Raw genomic sequence first — 26,007 nt, 5'->3', positions numbered from 1 at the left:
GCTATTGGCCATCCCTGTTATAGACAGACATGGTGAGTAGAGGCAGCTAGGTCCTGTGACGTGAGTGCACATTTATCCTGCTCCCATGTAGACACATGGGGGTTTATTCAAGTGTTGGGTTGCCAAACCCGTCACTACGGCTCAAGTTTCTACCTGATATTTATAAGGGCAACGCTTCTACTAGCCATGCTGAGGCAGGAGTGTGGTGTCCTCTGCTGCCCTATATAGATGGTGAGTACAGGAGGCTGAAATATATGAGGGAGGAATCCCCTGCTCCCCTATAGACACACAAAGGTAAATTTACTAAGGTGAGAGGTTTTTTTTTTTTAGAACTGGTGATGTTGCTCATAGCAACCAATCATATTCTACTTAACATTTATCTAGCTGCTTCTAAAAGATAATTAGTGGAATCTGATTGGCTGCTATGGCAACATCACCAGTTCTAAAAAAACTCCCACCCCAGTAAATATACCCCACGGTAAGTACAGGAGGCTAGGTGCTGAAACATGAGGGTGGTGGTATCCCCTGCTCCCCTATACACACACCCTTGGGGCTTATTTCAGTAAGACAAAAAAGTAGCCCCTCCATTACACAAGGTACAAAGTCAATTATTTTTTTGCGTGCAGGGAAAATACTGATGGCTTTTACACTTGGCAACACATACACTGGGCAGCTTTTTTACACTGAAATGTGGAAGAATGGACAAAGGCAAATGTCTCATCTATGTGTTCCTTTTCTGATTGGCTCCTGGCTGAATCAGGCCCATGGCGAGCACAGAGAGCTAGGGGCTGAACCGGGAGCGCAGAATCTCCCGAATTACATGGTAAATGGCTCAAAACAAACCACCGAGACTGGCGTCACGTCTGCCCTGTAACAGCAGCATATTTCTTCTGCTTCTAGAAGATCACAGACATTTTTGAAGCCTTTCGTGAGTTTATTTCATTTTTTTTTTCTCCATCAGGGAAGTTTTTATAGTTCAATAGCTCTTTGCAGTTTTCCATTCACTTCAATAGGGCAGAAATGAATCAGCTTATTTCTCTGCTACATGAAAGCGTGACATGTAACATCCGTGAGCATTAGACGCTGTGACTACAGCTAGTGTGCCAGCATAGGGCAGCTGCCATAAACTTTACTGATACATTAACATCAGATATCTAACCCATTTTTACGGACACATAAAACACTGATTCCAAACTGCAGGCGTGATGCTGCAGCCTAGTCCTGCATGCAGGCGGTACCCGACACCTCAGGAGGATGCTAATGTCATGTCACAAAATAGTGCATAGCTGTAAACACACACACAAATAATAATTACAGGCGTAAGGATCTTCAACACAAAAATCTGTTATCAAGCCACAAACAGTAAATCATTTCTCTTGTTTAGCTGAAAAATCATAGACACAGTATTTTCTCCTATAGTTGCTGTGAGGAGCCCTGCTATATGTAATATATGTCATTTCTTAATGTAAATTAGTTTGCATTAAGGCACGGTGGTCCAAATGACAGAAAAATGCCTTATCCGGAAGACGCCTGGTCCCAAGCATTAAAGGGTACAGATCTCTTAAACAGCAATTTGCATAAGCCTTAATAGACTTAATAGTACACACTAATAGATATATCTGCAGATCAATTGATCTGCAGATATATCTATGGACGGATCGGGCAGTGTGCTCTGCATACACACTGTTCGATCCGTCGGGGACTGACGTCATGAACTGGGCGGGCGTGTACGCAAGCCCGCCCAGTTCAGCTGTCAATCACAGCCGGCCGTCGCAGCATGTGTACGGGCGGTCGGCCGACCGCCCCGTACACACACAGCGACGCGACAATATATCGGTAGATATATTGGCCGTCGGCTGTGCTGCGCGGCCGACGTGATAACTCTGTGAACGACGGAGTTCACAGACGTATCGGCCGTACACACTGGCCGACGGTCCCGCGATATATCGGACGTTCAAGAGAACAGCCGATATATTGACCAGTGTGTACGGGCCTTTACGCTCCTACTTCCAGTTCTGACAGGTGTGGCTATTTCCATAATCACTTTATGGATGCAGACAACTTTTACTTGGCTTTCCTATAGGAGTATGTTCCTTTTTGTCCAGTACAAATGTCTTCTATGTACTAGTTTGTCCAGATGGGTGTAGTATGGTATGCCGGCAGCCGGGCTCCCGGCGACCAGAATACCAGCGCAGGGAGCCCGACCACCAGCATACCGACAGTGTGGCGAGCGCAAATAAGCCCCTTGCGGGCGCGGTGGCGCGCTAAGCGCGCCATGCTATTTATTCTCCCTCCGGGGGGTCGTGGACCCCCACGAGGGAGAATATCTGTCGGTATGCCGGCTAGCCGGATTCCGGCGCTGGTATACTGTGCGCCGGGATCCCAACAGTCTGCATACTGAAGACCACCCGTCCAGATGCAGTGCAGCTTATAACCCGGTAATTCAACCTGGGTTATAAGTAGTGAGAGAGGGTTCGGATCCTCGGGATCCGAACCCGCCCGAACTACACCTTTTTTTTCACGGGTCCGAGCAACTCGGATCCTCCCGCCTTGCTCGGTTAACCCGAGCGCGCCCGAACGTCATCATCCCGCGGTCGGATTCTCGCGAGATTCGGATTCTATATAAGGAGCCGCGCGTCGCCGCCATTTTTCACTCGTGCATTGGAGATGATCGTGAGAGGACGTGGCTGGCGCCCTCTCAGTGTCTATGTTCAGTGGGCTGCAAATTGGGCTGCAAATATCTGTGCTCAGTGTGCTGCAAATATCTGTGCTCAGTGTGCTGCAAGTGCAAATATCTACGTTCTCTGCCTGAAAAACGCTCCATATCTGACTGTGCTCAGTGTGCTGCAAATATCTGTACTCAGTGTGCTAATTGCTTTATTGTGGGGACTGGGGACCAGCAGTATTATATAGTAGGAGGACAGTGCAGAGTTTTGCTGACCAGTGACCACCAGTATTATACGTTCTCTGCCTGAAAAACGCTCCATATCTGTGCTTCATTGTAGTATATAGTAGGAGGACAGTGCAGAATTTTGCTGACCACCAGTATAACTAGATATATAGCAGTACGGTACAGTAGTCCACTGCTCTACAAACCTCTGTGTCGTCAAGTATACTATCCATCCATACCTGTGGTGCATTTCAGTTTTGCACAGTTTGCTGACCACCAGTATATACTATATAGCAGTACGGTACAGTAGGCCACTGCTCTACCTACCTCTGTGTCGTCAAGTATACTATCCATCCATACCTGTGGTGCATTTCAGTTGTGCGCAGTATATATAGTAGTAGGCCATTGCTATTGATATATTACTGGCATATAATTCCACACATTAAAAAATGGAGAACAAAAATGTGGAGGGTAAAATAGGGAAAGATCAAGATCCACTTCCACCTCGTGCTGAAGCTGCTGCCACTAGTCATGGCCGAGACGATGAAATGCCATCAACGTCGTCTGCCAAGGCCGATGCCCAATGTCATAGTAAAGAGCATGTAAAATCCAAAAAAATAAAGCTCAGTAAAATGACCCAAAAATCTAAATCTAAATCGCCTGAGGAGAAGCGTAAACTTGCCAATGTGCCATTTACGACACGGAGTGGCAAGGAACGGCTGAAGCCCTGGCCTATGTTCAAGGCTAGTGGCTCAGCTTCACCTGAGGATGGAAGCACTCATCCTCCTGCTAGAAAACTTAAAATAGTTAAGATGGCAAAAGCACAGCAAAGAACTGTGCGTTCTTCTAAATCATAAATCCCCAAGGAGAGTCCAATTGTGTCGGTTGCGATGCCTGACCTTCCCAACACTGGACGGGAAGAGGTTGCGCCTTCCACCATTTGCACGCCACGTGCAAGTGCTGGAAGGAGCACCCGCAGTCCAGTTCCTGATAGTCAAATTGAAGATGTCACTGTTGAAGTACACCAGGATGAGGATATGTGTGTTGCTGGCGCTGGGGAGGAAATTGACAAGGAGGATTCTGATGGTGAGGTGGTTTGTTAAAGTCAGGCACCCGGGGAGACACCTGTTGTCCGTGGGACGTATATGGCCATTGACATGCCTGGTCAAAATACAAAAAAAATCACCTCTTCGGTGTGGAATTATTTCAACAGAAATGCTGACAACTGGTGTCAAGCCGTGTGTTGCCTTTGTCAAGCTGTAATAAGTAGGGGTAAGGACGTTAACCACCTAGGAACATCCTCCCTTATACGTCACCTGGACCGCATTCATCAGAAGTCAGTGACAAGTTCAAAAACTTTGGATGACAGCGGAAGCAGTCCACTGACCACTAAATCCCTTCCTCTTGTAACCAAGCTCCTGCAAACCACACCACCAACTCCCTCAGTGTCAATTTCCTCCTTAGACAGGAAAGCCAATAGTCCTGCAGGCCATATCACTGGCAAGTCTGACGAGTCCTCTCCTGCCTGGGATTCCTCCGATGCATCCTTGAGTGTAACGCCTACTGCTGCTGGCGCTGCTGTTGTTGCTGCTGGGAGCCGATCGTCATCCCAGAGGGGAAGTCGGAAGACCACTTGTACTACTTCCAGTAAGCAATTGACTGTCCAACAGTCCTTTGCGAGGAAGATGAAATATCACAGCAGTCATCCTGCTGCAAAGCGGATAACTCAGGCCTTGGCAGCCTGGGTGGTGAGAAACGTGTTTCCGGTATCCACCGTTAATTCACAGGGAACTAGAGACTTGATTGAGGTACTATGTCCCCGGTACCAAATACCATCTAGGTTCCATTTCTCTAGGCAGGCGATACCGAAAATGTACACAGACGTCAGAAAAAGAGTCACCAGTGTCCTAAAAAAATGCAGTTGTACCCAATGTCCACTTAACCACGGACATGTGGACAAGTGGAGCAGGGCAGACTCAGGACTACATAACTGTGACAGCCCACTGGGTAGATGTATTGCCTCCCGCTGCAAGAACAGCAGCGGCGGCACCAGTAGCAGCATCTCGCAAACGCCAACTCGTTCCTAGGCAAGCTACGCTTTGTATCACCGCTTTCCATAAGAGGCACACAGCTGACAACCTCTTAGGGAAACTGAGGAACATCATCGCAGAATGGCTTACCCCAATTGGACTCTACTGGGGATTTGTGACATCGGACAACGCCACCAATATTGTGCGTGCATTACATCTGGGCAAATTCCAGCACGTCCCAGGTTTTGCACATACACTGAATTTGGTGGTGCAGAATTATTTAAAAAACGACAGGGCCGTGCAAGAGATGCTGTCGGTGGCCCGAAGAATTGCGTGCCACTTTCGGCATTCAGCCACCGCGTACAGAAGACTGGAGCACCAGCAAACAGTCCTGAACCTGTCCTGCCATCATCTGAAGCAAGAGGTGGTAACGAGGTGGAATTCAACCCTCTATATGCTTCAGAGGATGGAGGATCAGCAAAAGGCCATTCAACCCTATACATTTGCCTACGATATAGGCAAAAGAGGGGGAATGCACCTGACTCAAGCGCAGTGGAGAATGATTTCAACGTTGTGCAAGGTTCTGCAACCCTTTGAACTTGCCACACGTGAAGTCAGTTCAGACACTGCCAGCCTGAGTCAGGTCATTCCCCTCATCAGGCTTTTGCAGAAGAAGCTGGAGACATTGAAGGAGGAGCTAAAACAGAGCGATTACGCTAGGCATGTGGGACTTGTGGATGGAGCCCTTAATTAGCTTAACCAGGATTCACGGGTGGTCAATCTGTTGAAATCAGAGCACTACATTTTGGCCACCGTGCTCGATCCTAGATTTAAAACCTACGTTGTATCTCTCTTTCCGGCAGACACAAGTCTGCAGAGGTTCAAAGACCTGCTGGTGAGAAAATTGTAAACTCAAGCGGAACGTGACCCGTCAACAGCTCCTCCTTCACATTCTCCAGCAACTGGGGCTGCGAGGAAAAGGCTAAGAATTCCGAGCCCACCTGCTAGCGGTGATGCAGGGCAGTCTGGAGCGAGTGCGGACATCTGGTCCGGACTGAAGGACCTGCCAACGATTACTGACATGTCGTCTACTGTCACTGCATATGATTCTCTCACCATTGAAAGAATGGTGGAGGATTATATGAGTGACCGCATCCAAGTAGGCACGTCAGACAGTCCGTACGTATACTGGCAGGAAAAAGAGGCAATTTGGAGGCCCTTGCACAAACTGGCTTTATTTTACCTAAGTTGCCCCCCCTCCAGTGTGTACTCCGAAAGAGTGTTTAGTGCAGCCGCTCACCTTGTCAGCAATCGGCGTACGAGGTTACTTCCAGAAAATGTGGAGATGATGTTCATCAAAATTAATTATAATCAATTCCTCGGTGGAGACATTCACCAGCAATTGCCTCCAGAAAGTACACAGGGACCTGAGATGGTGGATTCCAGTGGGGACGAATTAATAATCTGTGAGGAGGGGGATGTACACAGTGAAAGGGGTGAGGAATCGGACGATGAGGAGGAGGTGGACATCTTGCCTCTGTAGAGCCAGTTTGTGCAAGGAGAGATTGATTGCTTCTTTTTTGGTGGGGGCCCAAACCAACCAGTCATTTCAGTCACAGTCGTGTGGCAGACCCTGTCGCTGAAATGATGGGTTCGTTAAAGTGTGCATGTCCTGTTTATACAACATAAGGGTGGGTGGGAGGGCCCAAGGACAATTCCATCTTGCACCTCTTTTTTCTTTCATTTTTCTTTGCATCATGTGCTGTTTGGGGACTATTTTTTTGAAGTGCCATCCTGCCTGACACTGCAGTGCCACTCCTAGATGGGCCAGGTGTTTGTGTCGGCCACTTGTGTCGCTTAGCTTAGCCATCCAGCGACCTTGGTGCACCTCTTTTTTTCTTTGCATCATGTGCTGTTTGGGGACTATTTTTTAAATCTGACATCCTGTCTGACACTGCAGTGCCACTCCTAGATGAGCCAGGTGTTTGTGTCGGCCACTTGGGTCGCTTAGCTTAGTCACACAGCTACCTCATTGCGCCTCTTTTTTTCTTTGCATCATGTGCTGTTTGGGGACTATTTTTTTGAAGTGCCATCCTGTCTGACACTGCAGTGCCACTCCTAGATGGGCCAGGTGTTTGTGTCGGCCACTTGGGTTGCTTAGCTTAGTCATCCAGCGACCTCGGTGCAAAGTTTAGGACTAAAAATAATATTGTGAGGTGTGAGGTGTTCAGAATAGACTGAAAATGAGTGGAAATTATGGTTATTGATGTTAATAATACTATGGGATCAAAATGACCCCCAAATTCTATGATTTAAGCTGTTTTTGAGGGTTTTTTGTAAAAAAAAAAAAAACACCCGAATCCGACCAAAAAATTTCAGGGAGGTTTTGCCAAAACGCGTCCGAATCCAAAACACTGCCTCGGAACCAAATCCAAAACCCGAAAAATTTCCGGTGCACATCACTAGTTATAAGCAGTGTTATTCCCGGGTTGAATACCAGGTCAGTGGCTGCATAAATGGATTCCCGGGTTGATGCAACCCGGGACCCGTTTACTAGATAGGGAGAGGCGGCGCGGAGATGAGCTCATCTCCCAGCGCCACCACCGGCTCCGCCCCCTGCCGCTATGGAAACCGACATAGCATATTGCCGGGTCTGGAAGCCAGCTAAAGGGGTAGGAAAGTTTCCAATGCCGGATCCCACCTGGTAAGGACCCGTTTCCAATTCCCGGGTGGGATCCGGCATTGGAGATGTGAAAGAGGTATTTCACATCGCCAAAATAACCCGGGTTATTGCCAAGTCGACCCAGGTCAAGGGGGGAGATTCAAATGTTTGAAAAGTCAGTTGGGTGTCTGTTTTTTCCTATCTAATAGACAGGAAAAAAACAGACACCCAACCAACTTTTCAAACATTTGAATCTCCCCCAAGGTGTGGTGTGAAAGCAAATAACCCAGGTCGACCGACCCGGTATTTCAACTGGGTTAAAAGAAGGGTTATTCCCAGTTGGACCTGGGTTATTGTGCATGTAAAAGCTATAGACCCGGCATATTAAATCAGGGTGTGAGAAAATAGTGCTGATTGGCTGTTTCCATGTCAGCTGACTGAGGCCTGCACACAGAGCCCCCTCCTTTTCTTTACTGTACAGTAACCTCATCATTGTGAGCCAATAAAGTCCTTATAAAATGACATCACATTGTTTCAACATGGGCGATCCGGGTTGAGTAAAAAAGGCACCAACCCTGCAATAACCCGGGAATAACCCTGGTCCGACCCGGATTTGAGATGTGAAAGGGGTAACAGCAGACTGACAATGCTGCACTGAGCCTCCACAAGGATAAAATAAAAACCGTCTAATCATCACAGCAAGGTGCTTGGAATAGTACACATCTAGGCCTGTATCGGGCAAATCCGCATGCAAATTCCAACATGTAGGAAATCCTTGATTCACCCTTTCTGACCAAAAATCTAAATCAAGTCTGGGATTTTTAATATGCTGTCTTTTGCCAATCGCCCAAGAAATCCCCAATCACTGGAGTCTGCCAATCAGATCATTACCAGGGAATCAGCTTAGATATAAAAAAAAATAAACACCAACGCAAACAACAAACTCTACAAAGCCTCAAACATTCAAGTAATTCTACAACACCAATACTCTACACTGATCGTCACTGCAGATCACAAGATGCATGACACAGTGCTCTTCTGTCAACAAACCCTACACAACAGATGTAACTACTTAAAGGGACAGCCATGAAAAAATGAAAAGCAAAACCAACTCATGTGCCAGTCTAATTATTTTAATGCTAAGCCACTGTTATCACACTCGAGTATCCACCAAGCCCTTTAAACAGCAAAGGGTCCAATGAGAAGCTCCACTCCCAGATACAACTTTTGCACACTCACCCCAGATTATCCGCAGAGCGGCGGCACGGAGACGTCAAACAGTCGCGTACAGCCCGCAGCATTTTAATTGACCATTATTGAAACTCTACCGTGACTGGAGACAGGACCAAATAACACATAAAAGAATAGATTCAGTGACTGCAAGCTGTAACCTGCATGTAGGGCACAATACACTGAGCGATGATTCCTTTTCCTGCTTCTTCGAAGGCTCATAATCCTTGAGAGACTTGGTCCCAGAGTAGGGCACAGCAGTGAAACTGTTGCTGAATAAATCACAACAGTTAATGAGTGCCGGAGTTCTAGAGGCGATCTGTTTACGGTCTCAAAATCTGGCTGGCCACCGTAGCCTGCGGGTGTGTAGTGCAGAGCTCTTAGTGCAGACCCACAGCGTTCAGTCACTACACACCCAGGAGACCCAAGACTGAAATAGCAAGTGATTGTTATACCTGACACAAGGCACACACAACACACATTCCGAACTGCCCTTCTATTCTGTTATAAGATAAATCATAAATGTACAGTAGCTTACAGTGCAAAGGAAATGTAGCACACCCTAAGAACATTCTCCGATTGTCAACGTATATACCTATGTGGAAGGTTCCAGGAGACTATGCAACAAAGTACATTGGTATAGAAGACAAAACAGTAGATTCCCCTTCAAAGTACAATACAATAAAAACGGGAGGCGATCACGACCGCCTATCGGGATCCAGCCGGTCACAATGCCGACACCACAATCCTGACAGACGGTGAAATGTTGCCACCAGAATTCCGGCACCACAGGCTTTTCTCCCTCTATGGGTGTCCAAGACAGTCATAGAGGGAGAATATAACCTGTGGCGAGCGCAGGTTATACTGGTGGCCGGGATCTCGCTGTCGGAATCATGGCAGTCGGGATCCCGGCCATCAGTAAAACTTATGTATTCCATAAAAACCACTTTCAACTTTTAATGCAGACAAATTGCGCCACTGGGCCTCTCACCAGTTACACCGCAGACATGTCTCTCGGAACACTGAGAAACGGGTGGGGACAGTTTAGGTTGCCCCACCGACAGTACACTGGATGTCAGCTGTTGCCTAGTAAACGGGCAACCACAGGCACTGTCACCCACACAATCACGTGTTGCTGACAGTTGAACAGATTACGGTCACTCTAGAGCCGTTAGGCAAATGAGTAACTGGCAATACGTTCTGATCACATGGCATGCCGAGATATTGGATGCAAGGTGGCAATGGTCTCATAAGCATGCCTCGTAATGGTAGTGGGATAGGAATCAGCGTTGAGCTCTGTGATGACTTTGGAAGTATGTAATGCCAGAACTGACGGCATCGGAATTTACAGCAGGGGAGTTTTGGCAAGTGGTGGGGTCATGTGTAGTACTGAGGTGTGTGGTGAAACTGCAATGAGTAAACCGGAATGAGCAGGACTCAGAGAGGCTGATTATTTACTAACCTGGAAAGATGCTCTTTCTACAGAACTCTTAATGTATTTGTTAGAGAGAGATAACGGGAAATCCCTAAGAGACGCTGTAACCAGGCAGCCGAAAGACTCCAGCAGCCACAAAGGACAAACCAATGCCTTAACACCGTCATTGCCAAAGTGCACGCTACCATAATTAACAAAATGTCTAACATACTGGCTTCCATAGTACAGCAGAGGGCTGCTCTGATATACTACGAGATACTACGTGAGGCAGAAGCAGCGGTGACTATCGGTAGTCTGACATATGTGACCTTCTGTTAATACCGCTGTAAAGTTCTTTCCTTGTGTACGTCGTGCCTCTAAATGTGCAAAGACTCAGGCGCCCTCTGTCATCATCCATAGACACTGACGTACTGATTGGTACATATGAAGCTTTCAGCTAACAGTGCACTGATGAACATGTGAGACAAGACCGGGACACAAATGAATTACACAGGTTCTGTGGCGCTATAATATATATTATCTATCCATATATAAAAGGACCAGTTCAATCCAAAACATCGTACGTGTGTGTGTGTGTGTGTGTGTGTGTGTGTGTGTGTGTGTGTGTGTGTGTGTGTGTGTGTGTGTGTGTGTGTGTGTGTGTGTGTGTGTGTGTGTGTGTGTGTGTGTGTATACAACATGTATTACACACTTAACTGAAAGATCACCACTTCAGTGAACATAGAACGGTCATAAATTGTGCAAATGAGAGAAAAAGATTAAACCTAATATGCAAAAGTAAATGTACGGTTTGAAATGGCAAAATATAAGGGGGAGGCATTTAAAGTCCAAGCGGCCAACCATAAAGCAAAGGCCAAACTATCAGTATAGAGCTTGGGAACCGAGGCAGGCTACACCTGGAACCTCTATCACTCACCCTCAGATTGGCACCAGGCAGCAATATTTGCAAAATACTGCTCGCCACAGGGTTATATTCCCCCTCAGGTGGTGGCGTGGACAAGCACCCAAGTGGGGATTCCGCCCACCAGTATTTCACCGGGTGTCGGTTTTCAGACGTCGGTATCCTGACAGCCGGGATCCCAACAGCCGGTAAATTGACTGCCTCCCGCTCACAGGAACTTAGATGAAACAAATATTAGAGCCCAGTTGACACGGGGGTTTATTTATCAAGATTATTTTTCAAACAATTATGCAGAAACAGCAGTTACTGCATCACTTTATATGCTATGTACTAATAGTCTACTGCAGGAGATTTCACAGAACATGTATGCAAGTAAATACACACAATCATTATGTATCATCTCGATGGTCACACTTACCTCTGTAAATCTACAATTTCATTACTTAATGTGTCCAGCTCCTTAATGGCAGAGAAATCAGCGACAGGGCTGGGAGCAGATGGGATCTGTAAGGGAATTACAGCATCATCTACAGATCTTATGATTAATCTACATTCTTAGCGCAGGAGCATACATTTATAGAAATTACATTTTCAGCATGCCTGTTAGTATAAAACACAGGATTGGAAAATTCTGCATTTCAGCAATGTCATGCTATTCAGAACACGTCATTTGTAAGACTGCAACCAATCTGTATATAATTAGTAGCATACGTAGGTTATTGGTTTAGAATTGCCCCTGACCCCAATAAGACACATTAGCTCTGGTATGAATCTACAGTAGAACTTTCTGTCTGAATGGACAATGGGGGTCATTCCGAGTTGATCGCTGCGTAGCGATCAGTGAAAAAAATGGCTAATCTGCGCATGCGTATGCACCGCAATGCGCATGCGCGTCGTACGGGTACAAAGTCCTTTGTGGTTTTGCACTGGTTCTAGCGACGATTCCAATCGCACAGCCGATCGCAAGGAGATTGACAGAAAGAGGGTGTTTCTGGGTGTCAACTGACCGTTTTCTGAAAGTGTTTGGAAAAACGCAGGTGTGGCCGGGCGTTTTCTGGGTGGGTATCTGACGTCATTACCGTGTCACTCGTCGCAGCAATCATCGCACAGGATAAGTAACTACAGGGCTGGTCTTGTTTTGCACAAAATGTGTTTGCAGGCGCTCTGGTGCACAGGCGTTCTCACTCCTGCAAAGCGAAAATACACTCCCCCGTGGGCGGCGACAATGCGTTTGCACGGCTGCTAAAAACTGCTAGCGAGCGATCAACTCGGAATGACCCCCAATAAGCAGGAGAACAATATCACTTCTTCTATAAATGTATAATCAATTAAAAATCTCTTGTTACGATCACAAATATATTTAACATAATAAACATTTTGCAGATTCTTTCCTCATGGAACTGTAACAGGGACGTGTTTCCCAGGTATCCCTCAAGGATAATCAGTACCACCTACGGATCAATTGTATTAGTCAATACTGACGCCTGAATCCAGACACTGCTCGGAATGCAGGTACCGTCATCCCAAATAAAATCATAATCCCGGGGCCGGAATCCCGAACGACTGTTGCAGAGCCGCAGGAGAAGTAAGCCGCGGGGGGAGACTAAGTTTAGGCTGTGGGGAGGGAGGAAGGGGGGGGCGGGGGTTAAGTTTGGGCAGCCATTGGGAGGGGCGGGGAAGGGGGTGGGGTTAGGGTTAACTTAGTTATCCGGCCCCTGTTCGGTTTCACAGTGACCAGCATAGCTGGCTCATAGCACTGAGATCATGTACTTGATTCCAGCAAGACCCATATCTGCAGGGGGTTTATATGTTCTCTTATTGTCTCAATGGGTTACCTCCAGGTACCCACTTTTTTTTAGAGTGTCCTTTATGTAATCTGCAGACACTCTTCTGTCTCCAGCTGAATAAAAACATTGTATGATTTAGGAGCCACTAAAACATGGGTCTTCAACCTGTGGCCCTCGAGCTGCTGTGGAACTACACATCCCAGCATGCCCTGCCTCAGTTTTAGCATGCCTTAATAGCAAAACTGTGACAGGGCATGCTGGGATATGTAGTTTCACAGCAGCTAGAGGGCCGCCCATGTACTAAAATCTAAGAGCCAAGGAAACAGCCCATCCTACAGCTTCAATAGCAATTACTGACGGAATTTAAATGCCACATATAGAGGGTCATTCAGACCCGGCCGCAATAGCGGCCTGCAGCGCAGTTTGCTGGTGGCACGTTCAGCAGGCGCACAGCAGCTGCGTGGCTATACCCATTACGTTCACATGCCTGATGGATGCGGCCACAATGTGAGTGACAGGCAAGGCCATTGCGTGGGTGAAGTTTCGCATTGCGGGGACGGCGTTGGGAAAACAGGGGCGGGCCGAGACAATTTTCGGGGCATCTGCATGACGTCACACGCATCCGCACCGAAAAAAAATGTGCGCTGACCGCCTGGCAGCCATGGGTCAACCTTAGATCCGATGTGTTCGCAATTGGATTGTGGATGCATCGGGAGGTGGCAGCACACACCTTGCCCTGTGCTGGGCAGAGATGAATGCAGATCTGGCTGCGTATGCAGCGAATTGCATTCATCTCTGTATAACGCTCATAATTTGCCATTGGCTACCTGGATCTTGGGGTTTCTCTAGCCTTGCGCTACATGCTGTACTACTTTACTGGTGACAGCTTCTGGCGATATACAAAGTCACAGCCGGCTGGAACTACATATCGGCATCTGAGAGGAGGTGTGTAATTACTGGACAGGCAGGAACCGCTGAATGATCAGTGCCTGCTCCGCCACTAATTATTTAGCATGGCAGCATTTGGCACAGAATATGGAATGGAAGCAAATGTAGTCCGCATTATTGTGACCCCAGAAATGTTTTATACACTTGGATGAAGGGGAATTTCTGGTGCTTTTGAGTCCTATTGGGACTATATAAATAACATTATACTATTATAATTATATATTTTTGTGTTCTGTACTGTGAGCTTAGGAGGGGTCTACTACACTTGCCCGCCTGTCGCGATCTCAACCGCCGGAATGCCGACAACGGGGCGAGTGCAAAAGAGCCCCTTGCGGGCACAGTGGCGTGCTACCCGTGCCATGCTATTTATTCTCACTCCAGGGGTGTCGTGGACGGTATGCTGAACACCATGATCCAGACAGCAGGGATATCTAGTTTCACCCCTTAGGAGGGAGGACAGTATGTACTATGTAGAGATATCGCAGCACGGTGTGCAGTTATATGTGACCATAAACTACAACTCCAATCATCCATCACATAAATCTAATACCAGCAATAAAACATACCATCTAACATTAAGACGGTAACATCGGGATATAAAAATAAATAACAGAACAGTATCACTTTCATAGTTCATTATCTGAAAATTAAAATTTTTGGGTTTGAAGGTCCTCTAAGTAAAACCCCAAAAGAGAAATGACTCAATACATAAATATTTCAGGTTTGGGGCCTAGACTCTTGTTATAACTTTGTACCTACACCAGTGGTTCCCAAACTTTTTTGAATCACGGCGCCCTACAGTATCAGAATTGTTTTCAGGGCATCCCTAGGCGAAAAGTTTCTTATTGGAAAATTTGTAAAGAAATATTCTCACTATGCAACAGGGGCTAGGTCGGCATCGCAAGCACATAATGAGTGTGCTTGCGATACTGACTATGTGCGATTTTGGCTAAGTGTCAATTTTGACTATAGAGATAGTCAAAATTGACTTGCCTGCACAGTCAATCTAGTCTTGCGATGCCGACCGCACGGGACCGCGCATCGGAATCGAATCGGGATCGCAAGGTGACTATCACCTTGCGATCTGCACTAACTTTTCTTACGATTTTGACTATATAGTCAAAATTGTAAGAAAATATCTCACCGTGTGTACACACCATAAGTGTCAGCTATGTGGAGAGGGACAGGATTCCCTTCTGTTTGTCCACCTATTTTATGATAGGAAGCCACAGGCACTTGTTTTGTCTACTGCATGGACCATAAATAATTTGAATTGCCCCAAGACCACCAATCCAAGGCACCCCCGCTTGCGTCCCGAGGCACCCCAGGGTGTCAAGGCACACAGTTTGGGAACCAATGACCTAACAAATCGGTGTGTAAAGCGTATATCTGCTGGCCTACCACTTTAGAGCAGGTGGGTACGGCTTACACTAACTATATAAGGCTGGGGCGTCTTGTGCATTCAAGAATATCTTTTATAAAGTGTAGCCCTGCAAACCACATGGGTTTACTATAAATGCTGTGTAGCATACAGCCACCACACATTTGTCACATCGCAATAGCTGAATTTGCAGAACGAATCACCATCAGGAACAGAAGAATAGCGCAGTACGGGGTCTGCGGCATGCCACATTCAGTCGGAACATGATTCAAGTTCCATGCAAAATAAAGGCCAGGTCCCTGTTACCAATACACAGTGAAGGCATCTAGTACACTGGCTGATCTATCATTCCTATGTGCGCAGGCCATCATTACCTCAGGCTGCTGCCTATTCATTTGCTTGAAACCACTGACATCAAATGAGGTATGAGGTACTGTATGCCTCAGTGATGTCATTAGCTCCCAGTGAGTGGATAAGCTGCACTTAACATTGGTTCAGCCCACAGAAAGCTCTGCCTCTGCTGTGTTCAGGTGACAGGGACACTGTGAAGTAAGATTTCTGGGGATTAAGTAACACAGAAGAAGTAGTAGAAGTAGTAGTAAATTGTCTAACCTTGCGCAGTCAGGAGAGGAGAGACGCGGGTTAGGAGCAATAGAGCGAGGCTGAAAGCAGACTGAGGCAGATGGAAATAAACAGTCCAGCAAGCTAGAGAGGAGCAAAGACAGCAAACCAGGAGAGTTAGTGCAGTGAGAAAACAATACACCTATTCCCTGCCATTAGGTTAGTAACTCGGGTTCTTCCTACCAAATGCATACCAGGTGCAGTGCAGTGCATTGCAGGCACAATGGCTAAGATCTGCAATACAGTCATCTACAGGTACGAGCTATAGCTGCAAGTGGTATCAGACAAATAAGGGTTACCCAGATTATGTCTTTGGTGTATGAGCATTTTGATCCAGGCTGATGGTGTAGCACTGTTGCACACCTGTAAGACCCCAACAATATATGGTTTTGAAACAGGCACATTAATTCTAGAGAAAATAAGTATCAGAACATTGACCATTTCTTTATCATAGGTGCCAGCAGCCATTTTGTCGTAGCTCTTGGTGGTGCCCATCCTTGTAGCTGACCCACCTACAACACTGGACTGTGTCGGTGACTGTGCTGCAATTAGGGGTCATGCGGCTTTAGCAAGGAGGAGTCATGCAGCGTTAGCAGGCTATATACTTGGAGGCAGAAATAAAACATGGTGCATTACATTAAAAAAGCTCAACTCAGGATAGGATAATATAGTGGGCGATGACCATGAAGAGAAAGGTGGATGTTCCTGTCTTACAGTGTATTGGCTAAACTGTCCAGACGAGACCCTTTCACTCACCGCTCCCATCTTATACTCTTTAGCTTCCTTTTAACAGATGTCCTCTAATTAATACAAACCTGATGGCATCTTGTCAACCACCGCTTTGTTCTTAATAAAAATTCATGAAAACTATTAAAAGTAAAAACCTGCTACATGCATCCATTTTACCAACATGTGCATAGTAGCTGGTCAGCATTCAGCAGCCAATGGAAAGACAGTGAGAGATATCAGGTGACATCACGCAGGCATTCTGCATATCTTTATCAGTAATGCAGAATATATTCCCATCTGGGGCTTAAGACCAGCAATGATACTTAAAGTGTACCTTCCACCAGCATCCAGAAATCACTGACGGCATGCTACCATATTAGGTGACTACGGGGGATGCGGTCAAGATGCAGCCGGCCGGAATCCCGTCGGTCGAAATACAGACGCCGGAATCCCGACCGCCACAATCCCGACATATTCTCCCTCCGTGGGTGTCCACGACACCCATAGAGGGAGAATATAATAGTGTGCCGAGCGTAGCAAGGCACCGTGCCCGCAGCGTGACGAGCGAAGCGAGCCCGCAAGGGGCTGCGTTCCGCTCGCCACCCCTGTCGGGATTGTGTGGTCGGGATTCCGGCGTCGGGATTTCGACCGCCGGAATTCCGGCCGGCGGCATTTAGTACTGATCCGGACTACGGACCTGATTCAGAGATAAACACAAATGCCCTTGCAGCTGCGATTTAGTAAGCAGCGGCTGTGTGAAAATATGCCACAGCCGCTGGGATCTGTACGAAGATCTGACATCTGCGGCTTCTGGGGGTTATTCAGAGTTGTTAACAAACCAAAAAAGTTAGCAATTAGGTTAAACCATGTTGCACTGCAGGTAGGGAGGGGGGGGGGGGGGGGGCAGAGAGAGTTAGATTTGGGTGGGTTATATTGTTTCTGTGCATGGTAAATACTGGCGGCTTAATTTGTACACTGCAATTTAGATTTCAGTTTGAACCCAAATCTAACTCTCTCTGCACATGTCTCATCTGCCCCACCTGCGGTGCAACATGGTTTTGCCCAATTGCTAACTTTTTTGGTTTGCTAACAACTCTGAATAACCCCTGTGTATGAAGACATTGGATGCATATCAGTTTATAATCAACTTTCTAAGTAACCTACGGTCGCGCAGCATGTTCTTCAGAAGGAAGCCGCCGGAGCAGTTGCAAGCTGTGACACTCCCTTGTATTGGTTGCGGCATGCCTACATTTGAGTCACCACTCCCCCGTTACCACCTACAAATGCCCCGATTATCAATCACATTGCGAAAAAATCCTCATTGCAATCACCTTAGCAAGACCATTGCGGAACGTTCCCAGTGCGACTTATATGCATGCGCAGTTGTAAAATAATCTCTGCACTGCATACGTCGACAAGCTAATAATGTACGGCTTGATAGAATTTGACGAGTTTCACATTGTGTTTCTGCTAGTTTAAGCAGGGAGCCGCGAAATGCCCAATTATACAATGCTAAAAAGCACCCTGCCCTTATGGAGGCACCCCGCTGAAACAGCCTACCAGGTGCTGTCCCCATGCACAGGCTGCAGTGTCCCACGGGGTAAAAGTTGCGGTCAGTGTCGGACTGGGGTATGAAGGGCCCACCGGGGGAATGCAGTGATAGGGGCCCATACTTAGGGGTGTGGTCAGCCTACAAAGAGGGTGTGGCCAGCCTCCAAAGAGGCTTGAAATACACAATTATCTTGTGCATTGTAATGCAACTTATCTACCATGTATAATACATGTGCACAGTCTGGAACCTGATCCCTAGAGGAAGGAGTGGGCACTCAGGCAGTGGGGCCTACCGGTGGTTTCCCTGGTACCCCTGTGGGCCAGTCTGACCCTGGTTGCGGCTGAACCCTCACCGCTAGGTGAATTGAGTGTATGGGCAGCCCAGCAACACTAAGTTCTGGGCACACCCCCTAGAGTGCTGAACAGGATGTGTGTCATGAGACCACGCCCACTCCCCAACCGGTCACACCCCATTTTCAGGCGGCTCGCAGAAGTGCCCTCTCGTCTGATCAGAACAATGCCCCGCATTCACCCTACAGTGAACGCTAACAGAAAAAAGTACCATAGCTCATTTTAAAAGTAATTTATGTAAAAGGAAAGGTTCACTTTAATGATCAATCAGGGACTTGTTACAGGTGGTTAATATATATTACTTTGTTATATAGTAGCAGAGGGGGGGTCAGGACATTCCATGTAAGGGGCAGTGTCAAATAGCTGCGAAGTTCTGAAGTGCCAATACTACCTGGCTTATCTGGGCAGGGAAACCGCACTTTTTATTTTTTGCTTGTGCCAACAGAGGTTTTCCTCCTGTAGTCACCTGATATGTGCGCAGCCGCACCTCGCAAATTTGCGCTTAACTGAATCTGCCCCTAAGTGTTACACATTCTGTTAAGTCATAAAATAGGTATACAAACCAGTGCAGTCAGTTTGTTATTAACAGCAAAACCCCTAATTCACTTACACAAACTGGACCTGAACCACAGGAGAATGGTATGTTCCACAGCGGGAAAGCACCAGGCCACTATTGCAATGTGCAGTAAAAACAAAAAGAAAATGACTTTTTTGGTGACTTAAAGAACATCATAAACACACAAGGGAGTTAATAACGGTGACTGTTGTTATGTACAAATCCCAGACACTTACGTCCCATTTGCACCTGTATAATAAACCATTTATTTTATGTGCAACAAAAAACATTTACTATAAGATACCAATTAACTGCTAAAACTCATCTATGGCCCCAGTAACAAACAACCGTCTCACACGCACTAAAATCAACAGAAAAGAAAAATTCTTAAACGCTCTGAAATACATATTCTATGGCGGAGTGATGGAAGGAGTGTTAGGGGAGTGTTCTCAAAACAGCCAATCACTAGTTTGCTAGTGTCCGGAACTGCACCTGCCCTTCACTACCCACAAAGACACAGCTGTGCCAGGGATACAGTATATGCATCTCTTTCCTGGTCTGCAATTGCACCCGTAATGTACTCTGATAATGTCAGGGCCAGGTGAACAATGCAGCGGATGGAGCTCCAGGCCTTTAGATAAAAATAGGCCAATCATCATGGCAGCATGAGGCTGATCAGCCGCCCAGCTGGCCACACGGTCGGCCATAAATCATCAGTATTAAAAATGTATATCTGTTTCCCTTACAAAAAATAATAAGAATTTACTTACCGATAATTCTATTTCTCATAGTCCGTAGTGGATGCTGGGGACTCCGTAAGGACCATGGGGAATAGCGGCTCCGCAGGAGACTGGGCACATCTAAAGAAAGCTTTAGGACTATCTGGTGTGCACTGGCTCCTCCCCCTATGACCCTCCTCCAAGCCTCAGTTAGGATACTGTGCCCGGACGAGCGTACACAATAAGGAAGGATTTTGAATCCCGGGTAAGACTCATACCAGCCACACCAATCACACCGTATAACCTGTGATCTGAACCCAGTTAACAGCATGATAACAGAGGAGCCTCTGAAAGATGGCTCACAACAATAATAACCCGATTTTTGTAACAATAACTATGTACAAGTATTGCAGACAATCCGCACTTAGGATGGGCGCCCAGCATCCACTACGGACTATGAGAAATAGAATTATCGGTAAGTAAATTCTTATTTTCTCTAACGTCCTAAGTGGATGCTGGGGACTCCGTAAGGACCATGGGGATTATACCAAAGCTCCCAAACGGGCGGGAGAGTGCGGATGACTCTGCAGCACCAAATGAGAGAACTCCAGGTCCTCCTCAGCCAGGATATCAATTTTGTAGAATTTTACAAACGTATTTGCTCCTGACCAAGTAGCTGTTCGGCAAAGTTGTAAAGCCGAGACCCCTCGGCAGCCGCCCAAGATGAGCCCACCTTCCTTGTGGAGTGGGCATTTACAGATTTTTGGCTGTGGCAGGCCTGCCACAGAATGTGCAAGCTGAATTGTACTACAAATCCAACGAGCAATAGTCTGCTTAGAAGCAGGAGCACCAGGCTTGTTGGGTGCACACAGGATAAACAGCGAGTCAGATTTCCTGACTCCAGCCGTCCTGGAAACATATATTTTCAGGGTACTGACAACGTCTAGCAACTTGGAGGCCTCCAAGTCCCTAGTAGCCGCAGGCACCACCAATAGGTTGGTTCAGGTGAGACGCTGAAACCACCTTGGGGAGAAACTGAGGACGAGTCCTCAATTCCGCCCTGTCCGAATGGAAAATCAGATAAGGGCTTTTTCAGGATAAAGCCGCCAATTCTGACACGCGCCTGGCCCAGGCCAGGGCCAACAGCATGACCACTTTCCATGTGAGATATTTTAACTCCACAGATTTAAGTGGTTCAAACCAATGTGACTTTTGGAACCCAAAACTACATTGAGATCCCAAAGTGCCACTGGAGGCACAAAAGGAGGCTGTATATGCAGTACCCCTTTTACAAACGTCTGAACTTCAGGGACTGAAGCTAGTTCTTTTTGGAAGAAAATTGACAGGGCCGAAATTTGAACCTTAATGGACCCCAATTTCAGGCCCATAGACACTCCTGTTTGCAGGAAATGTAGGAATCGACCCAGTTGAATTTCCTCCGTCGGGCCTTACTGGCCTCGCACCACGCAACATATTTTCGCCAATTGCGGTGATAATGTTTTTGCGGTTACATCCTTCCTGGCTTTGATCAGGATAGGGATGACTTCATCCGGAATGCCTTTTTTCCTTCAGGATCCGGCGTTCAACCGCCATGCCGTCAAACGCAGCCGCGGTAAGTCTTGGAACAGACAGGGTCCTTGCTGGAGCAGGTCCCTTCTTAGAGGTAGAGGCCACGGATCCTCCGTGAGCATCTCTTGAAGTTCCGGTTACCAAGTCCTTCTTGGCCAATCCGGAACCACGAATATAGTGCTTACTCCTCTCCATCTTATCAATCTCAGTACCTTGGGTATGAGAGGCAGAGGAGGGAACACATACCCTGACTGGTACACCCACGGTGTTACCAGAGCGTCTACAGCTTATTGCCTGAGGGTCCCTGGACCTGGCGCAATACCTGTCGAGTTTTTAATCATGTGGAAGACTTCTGGGTGAAGTCCCCACTCTCCCGGGTGGAGGTCGTGCTGAGGAAGTCTGCTTCCCAGTTGTCCACTCCCGGAATGAATACTGCTGACAGTGCTATCATATGATTTTCCGCCCAGCGAAGAATCCTTGCAGCTTCTGCCATTGCCCTCCTGCTTCTTGTGCCACCCTGTCTGTTTACGTGGGTGACTGCCGTGATGTTGTCCGACTGGATCAACACCGGCTGACCTTGAAGCAGAGGTCTTGCTAAGCTTAGAGCATTGTAAATGTCCCTTAGCTTCAGGATATTTATGTGAAGTGATGTCTCCAGGCTTGACCATAAGCCCTGGATATTCCTTCCCTGTGTGACTGCTCCCCAGCCTCGCAGGCTGGCATCCGTGGTCACCAGGACCCAGTCCTGAATGCCTAATCTGCGGCCCTCTAGAAGATGAGCACTCTGCAACCACCACAGGAGGGACACCCTTGTCCTTGGTGACAGGGTTATCCGCTGATGCATCTGAAGATGCGATCCGGACCATTTGTCCAGCAGGTCCCACTGGAAAGTTCTTGCGTGGAATCTGCCGAATGGGATTGCTTCGTAGGAAGCCACCATTTTACCCAGAACCCTTGTGCATTGATGCACTGAGACTTGGCTCGGTTTTAGGAGGTTCCTGACTAGCTCGGATAACTCCCTGGCTTTCTCCTCCAGGAGAAACACCTTTTTCTGGACTGTGTCCAGGATCATCCCTAGGAACAGAAGACACGTCGTCGGAACCAGGTGCGATTTTGGAATATTGAGAATCCAATCGTGCTGCCGCAACACTACCTGAGATAGTGCTACACCGACCTCCAACTGTTCCCTGGATCTTACCCTTATCAGGGAATTGTCCAAGGAAGGGATAACTAAAATTCACTTCCTTCGAAGGAATATCATCATTTCGGCCATTACCTTGGTAAAGACCCGGGGTGCCGTGTACCATCCATACGGCAGCGTCTGAACTGATAGTGACAGTTCTGTACCATAAACCTGAGGTACCCTTGGTGAGAAGGGTAAATTTTGACATGAAGGTAAGCATCCTTGATGTCCCGAGACATCATGTAGTCCCCTTCTTCCAGGTTCGCAATCACTGCTCTGAGTGACTCAATCTTGAATTTGAACCTCTGTACGTAAGTGTTCAAAGATTTTAGATTTAGAATCGGTCTCACCGAGCCGTCCGGCTTCGGTACCACAACAGTGTGGAATAATACCCCGTTTCCTGTTGCAGGAGGGGTATCTTGATTATCACCTGCTGGGAATACAGCTTGTGAATGGCTTCCAAAACTGTCTCCCTGTCAGAAGGAGACATCGGTAAAGCCGACTTTAGGAAACGGCGAGGGGGAGACGTCTCGAATTCTAATTTGTACCCCTGAGATATCACCTGAAGGATCCAGGGGTCTACTTGCGAGTGAGCCCACTGCGCGCTGAAATTCATTGAGACGGGGCCCCCCACCCTGCCTGATTCTGCTTGTAAAGCCCCAGCGTATACTGAGGGCTTGGCAGAGGCGGGAGAGGGTTTCTGTTCCTGGGAACTGGCTGATTTCTGCAGCCTTTTTCCTCTCCCTCTGTCACGGGGCAGAAATGAGGAACCTTTTGCCCGCTTGTCCACGAAAAGACTGCGCCTGATAATACGGCGTCTTCTCATGTTGAGAGGCGACCTGGGGTACAAACGTGGAATTCCCAGCTGTTGCCGTGGCCACCAGGTCTGAAAGACCGACCCCAAATAACTCCTCCCTTAATAAAGCAATACTTCCAAATGCCGTTTGGAATACGCATCACCTGACCACTGACGTGTCCATAACCCTCTACTGGTAGAAATGGACAACGCGCTTAGACTTGATGCCAGTCGGCAAATATTCCGCTGTGCATCACGCATATATAAAAATGCATCTTTTAAATGCTCTATAGGCAAAAATATACTGTCCCTATCTAGGGTATCAATATTTTCAGTCAGGGAATCCGACCACGCCAACCCAGCACTGCACATCCAGGCTGAGGCGATTGCTGGTCGCAGTATAACACCAGTATGTGTGTAAATACCTTTTAGGATACCCTCCTGCATTCTATCAGCAGGATCCTTAAGGGCGGCCATCTCAGGCGAAGGTAGAGCCCTTACAAGCGTGTGAGCGCTTTATCCCCCCTAGGGGGTGTTTCCCAACGCACCCTAACCTCTGGCGGGAAAGGATATAATGCCAATAACATTTTAGAAATTATCCGTTGTTATCGGGGGAAACCCACGCATCATCACACACCTCATTTAATTTCTCAGATTCAGGAAAACTACAGGTAGTTTTTCCTCACCGAACATAATACCCCTTTTTTGGTGGTACTCGTATTATCAGAAATGTGTAAAACATTTTTCATTGCCTCAATCATGTAACGTGTGGCCCTACTGGAAGTCACATTCGTCTCTTCACCGTCGACACTGGAGTCAGTATCCGTGTCGGCGTCTATATCTGCCATCTGAGGTAACGGGCGCTTTAGAGCCCCTGACGGCCTATGAGACGTCTGGACAGGAACAAGCTGAGTAGTCGGCTGTCTCATGTCAACCACTGTCTTTTATACAGAGCTGACACTGTCACGTAATTCCTTCCAACAGTTCATCCACTCAGGTGTCGACCCCCTAGGGGGTGACATCACTATTACAGGCAATCTGCTCCGTCTCCACATCATTTTTCTCCTCATACATGTCGACACAAAAGTACCGACATACAGCACACACACAGGGAATGCTCTGATAGAGGACAGGACCCCACTAGCCCTTTGGGGAAACAGAGGGAGAGTTTGCCAGCACACACCAGAGCGCTATATATATACAGGGATAACCTTATATAAGTGTTTTTCCCCTTATAGCTGCTGTATAGTTAATACTGCGCCTAATTAGTGCCCCCCTCTCTTTTTTTAACCCTTTCTGTAGTGTAGTGACTGCAGGGGAGAGACAGGGAGCTTCCCTCCAACGGAGCTGTGAGGGAAAATGGCGCCAGTGTGCTGAGGAGATAGGCTCCGCCCCTTTTTCGCGGACTTTTCTCCTGCTTTTTTATGGATTCTGGCAGGGGTTAAATGCATCCATATAGCCCAGGAGCTATATGTGATGCATTTTTTTGCCATCCAAGGTGTTTTTATTGCGTCTCAGGGCGCCCCCCCCCAGCGCCCTGCACCCTCAGTGACCGAAGTGTGCTGAGAGCAATGGCGCACAGCTGCAGTGCTGTGCGCTACCTTGTTGAAGACAGGACGTCTTCTGCCGCCGATTTTCCGGACCTCTTCTGCCTTCTGGCTCTGTAAGGGGGGCGGCGGCGCGGCTCTGGGACCCATCCAAGCTGGGCCTGTGATCGTCCCTCTGGAGCTAATGTCCAGTAGCCTAAGAAGCCCAATCCACTCTGCACGCAGGTGAGTTCGCTTCTTCTCCCCTTAGTCCCTCGATGCAGTGAGCCTGTTGCCAGCAGGTCTCACTGAAAATAAAAAACCTAATCTAAAACTTTCACTAAGAAGCTCAGGAGAGCCCCTAGTGTGCACCCTTCTCGTTCGGGCACAGAGATCTAACTGAGGCTTGGAGGAGGGTCATAGGGGGAGGAGCCAGTGCACACCAGATAGTCCTAAAGCTTTCTTTAGATGTGCCCAGTCTCCTGCGGAGCCGCTATTCCCCATGGTCCTTACGGAGTCCCCAGCATCCACTTAGGACGTTAGAGAAAATGCAATTTTCTACTCTTGTGTTTAAGGAGAAAATGGGGCTGACAGTGTAGGGATGTACACGCCCACATGGCACTGGCCACACCCACACATTTGCTGGCAACAATTCTGCTTCTCACAGTAGGCTATTGATCCTTTTCGGCCCCAATCCCATGTTGCCTTTAATCTGGCCCTGGTTCCATCCTTCAAAGCACAAGCTACGTGATAGAGAAGTTAAGTGGCAGAGTACTGAAAAACATCATGGGAGCATCACACTGTTGTGGTCATGTGCAGTAAGATTTCACAAAGTGTGTGCTAAGTACTCCGTATAAGCTCCATAATGGCCTTTCCACCAAACGTGTAAACTAACCCCCCATTATCCCATACCAAGAACACTGTGTATGAGGTCAAAAGCCTCCCCACATACGCAGCAAGCAGACTGCAAATAAGACACCTTGCCTATCTGCCTCTCTCATAGTGGTGGTTACTCCCGGTGTTTACGCCAAGCCTGCTTACAGAGGCTGCCTAGTCTATGTAGTGTCTCCACTGGTATCAGTTTGGTGTTTTCTCCCCTGGAAGACCTGCAGTTTCCTGAGACTCAGAGTCAGACCATGCAA

General features: G+C 47.5%; 1 protein-coding gene across 6 annotated transcripts in view; it reads right to left on the bottom strand.

Annotated features, from left to right (window-relative positions):
* Positions 1-26,007, bottom strand: part of EPS15 (epidermal growth factor receptor pathway substrate 15) — a 258,145-nt gene that overhangs the window by 123,025 nt on the left and 109,113 nt on the right. For 5 of the 6 annotated variants that reach the window (XM_063939551.1, XM_063939554.1, XM_063939555.1 and 2 more), the window contains 2 exons: positions 19,127-19,186; positions 11,567-11,652 (listed from right to left, as the gene is read on the bottom strand). In XM_063939551.1, coding sequence (XP_063795621.1) covers positions 11,567-11,652; positions 19,127-19,186 — 146 coding nt within the window. The remainder of the gene's footprint in view (positions 1-11,566; positions 11,653-19,126; positions 19,187-26,007) is intronic. The other variant, XM_063939552.1, reaches the window with a different exon arrangement.

The sequence above is a fragment of the Pseudophryne corroboree genome, chromosome 9, assembly GCF_028390025.1.
Source record: "Pseudophryne corroboree isolate aPseCor3 chromosome 9, aPseCor3.hap2, whole genome shotgun sequence".
NCBI classification, from domain to species: Eukaryota; Metazoa; Chordata; class Amphibia; order Anura; family Myobatrachidae; genus Pseudophryne; species Pseudophryne corroboree.
Note: the sequence above shows the minus strand (reverse complement) of the source record. Positions and strands in the feature narration are given on the sequence as shown.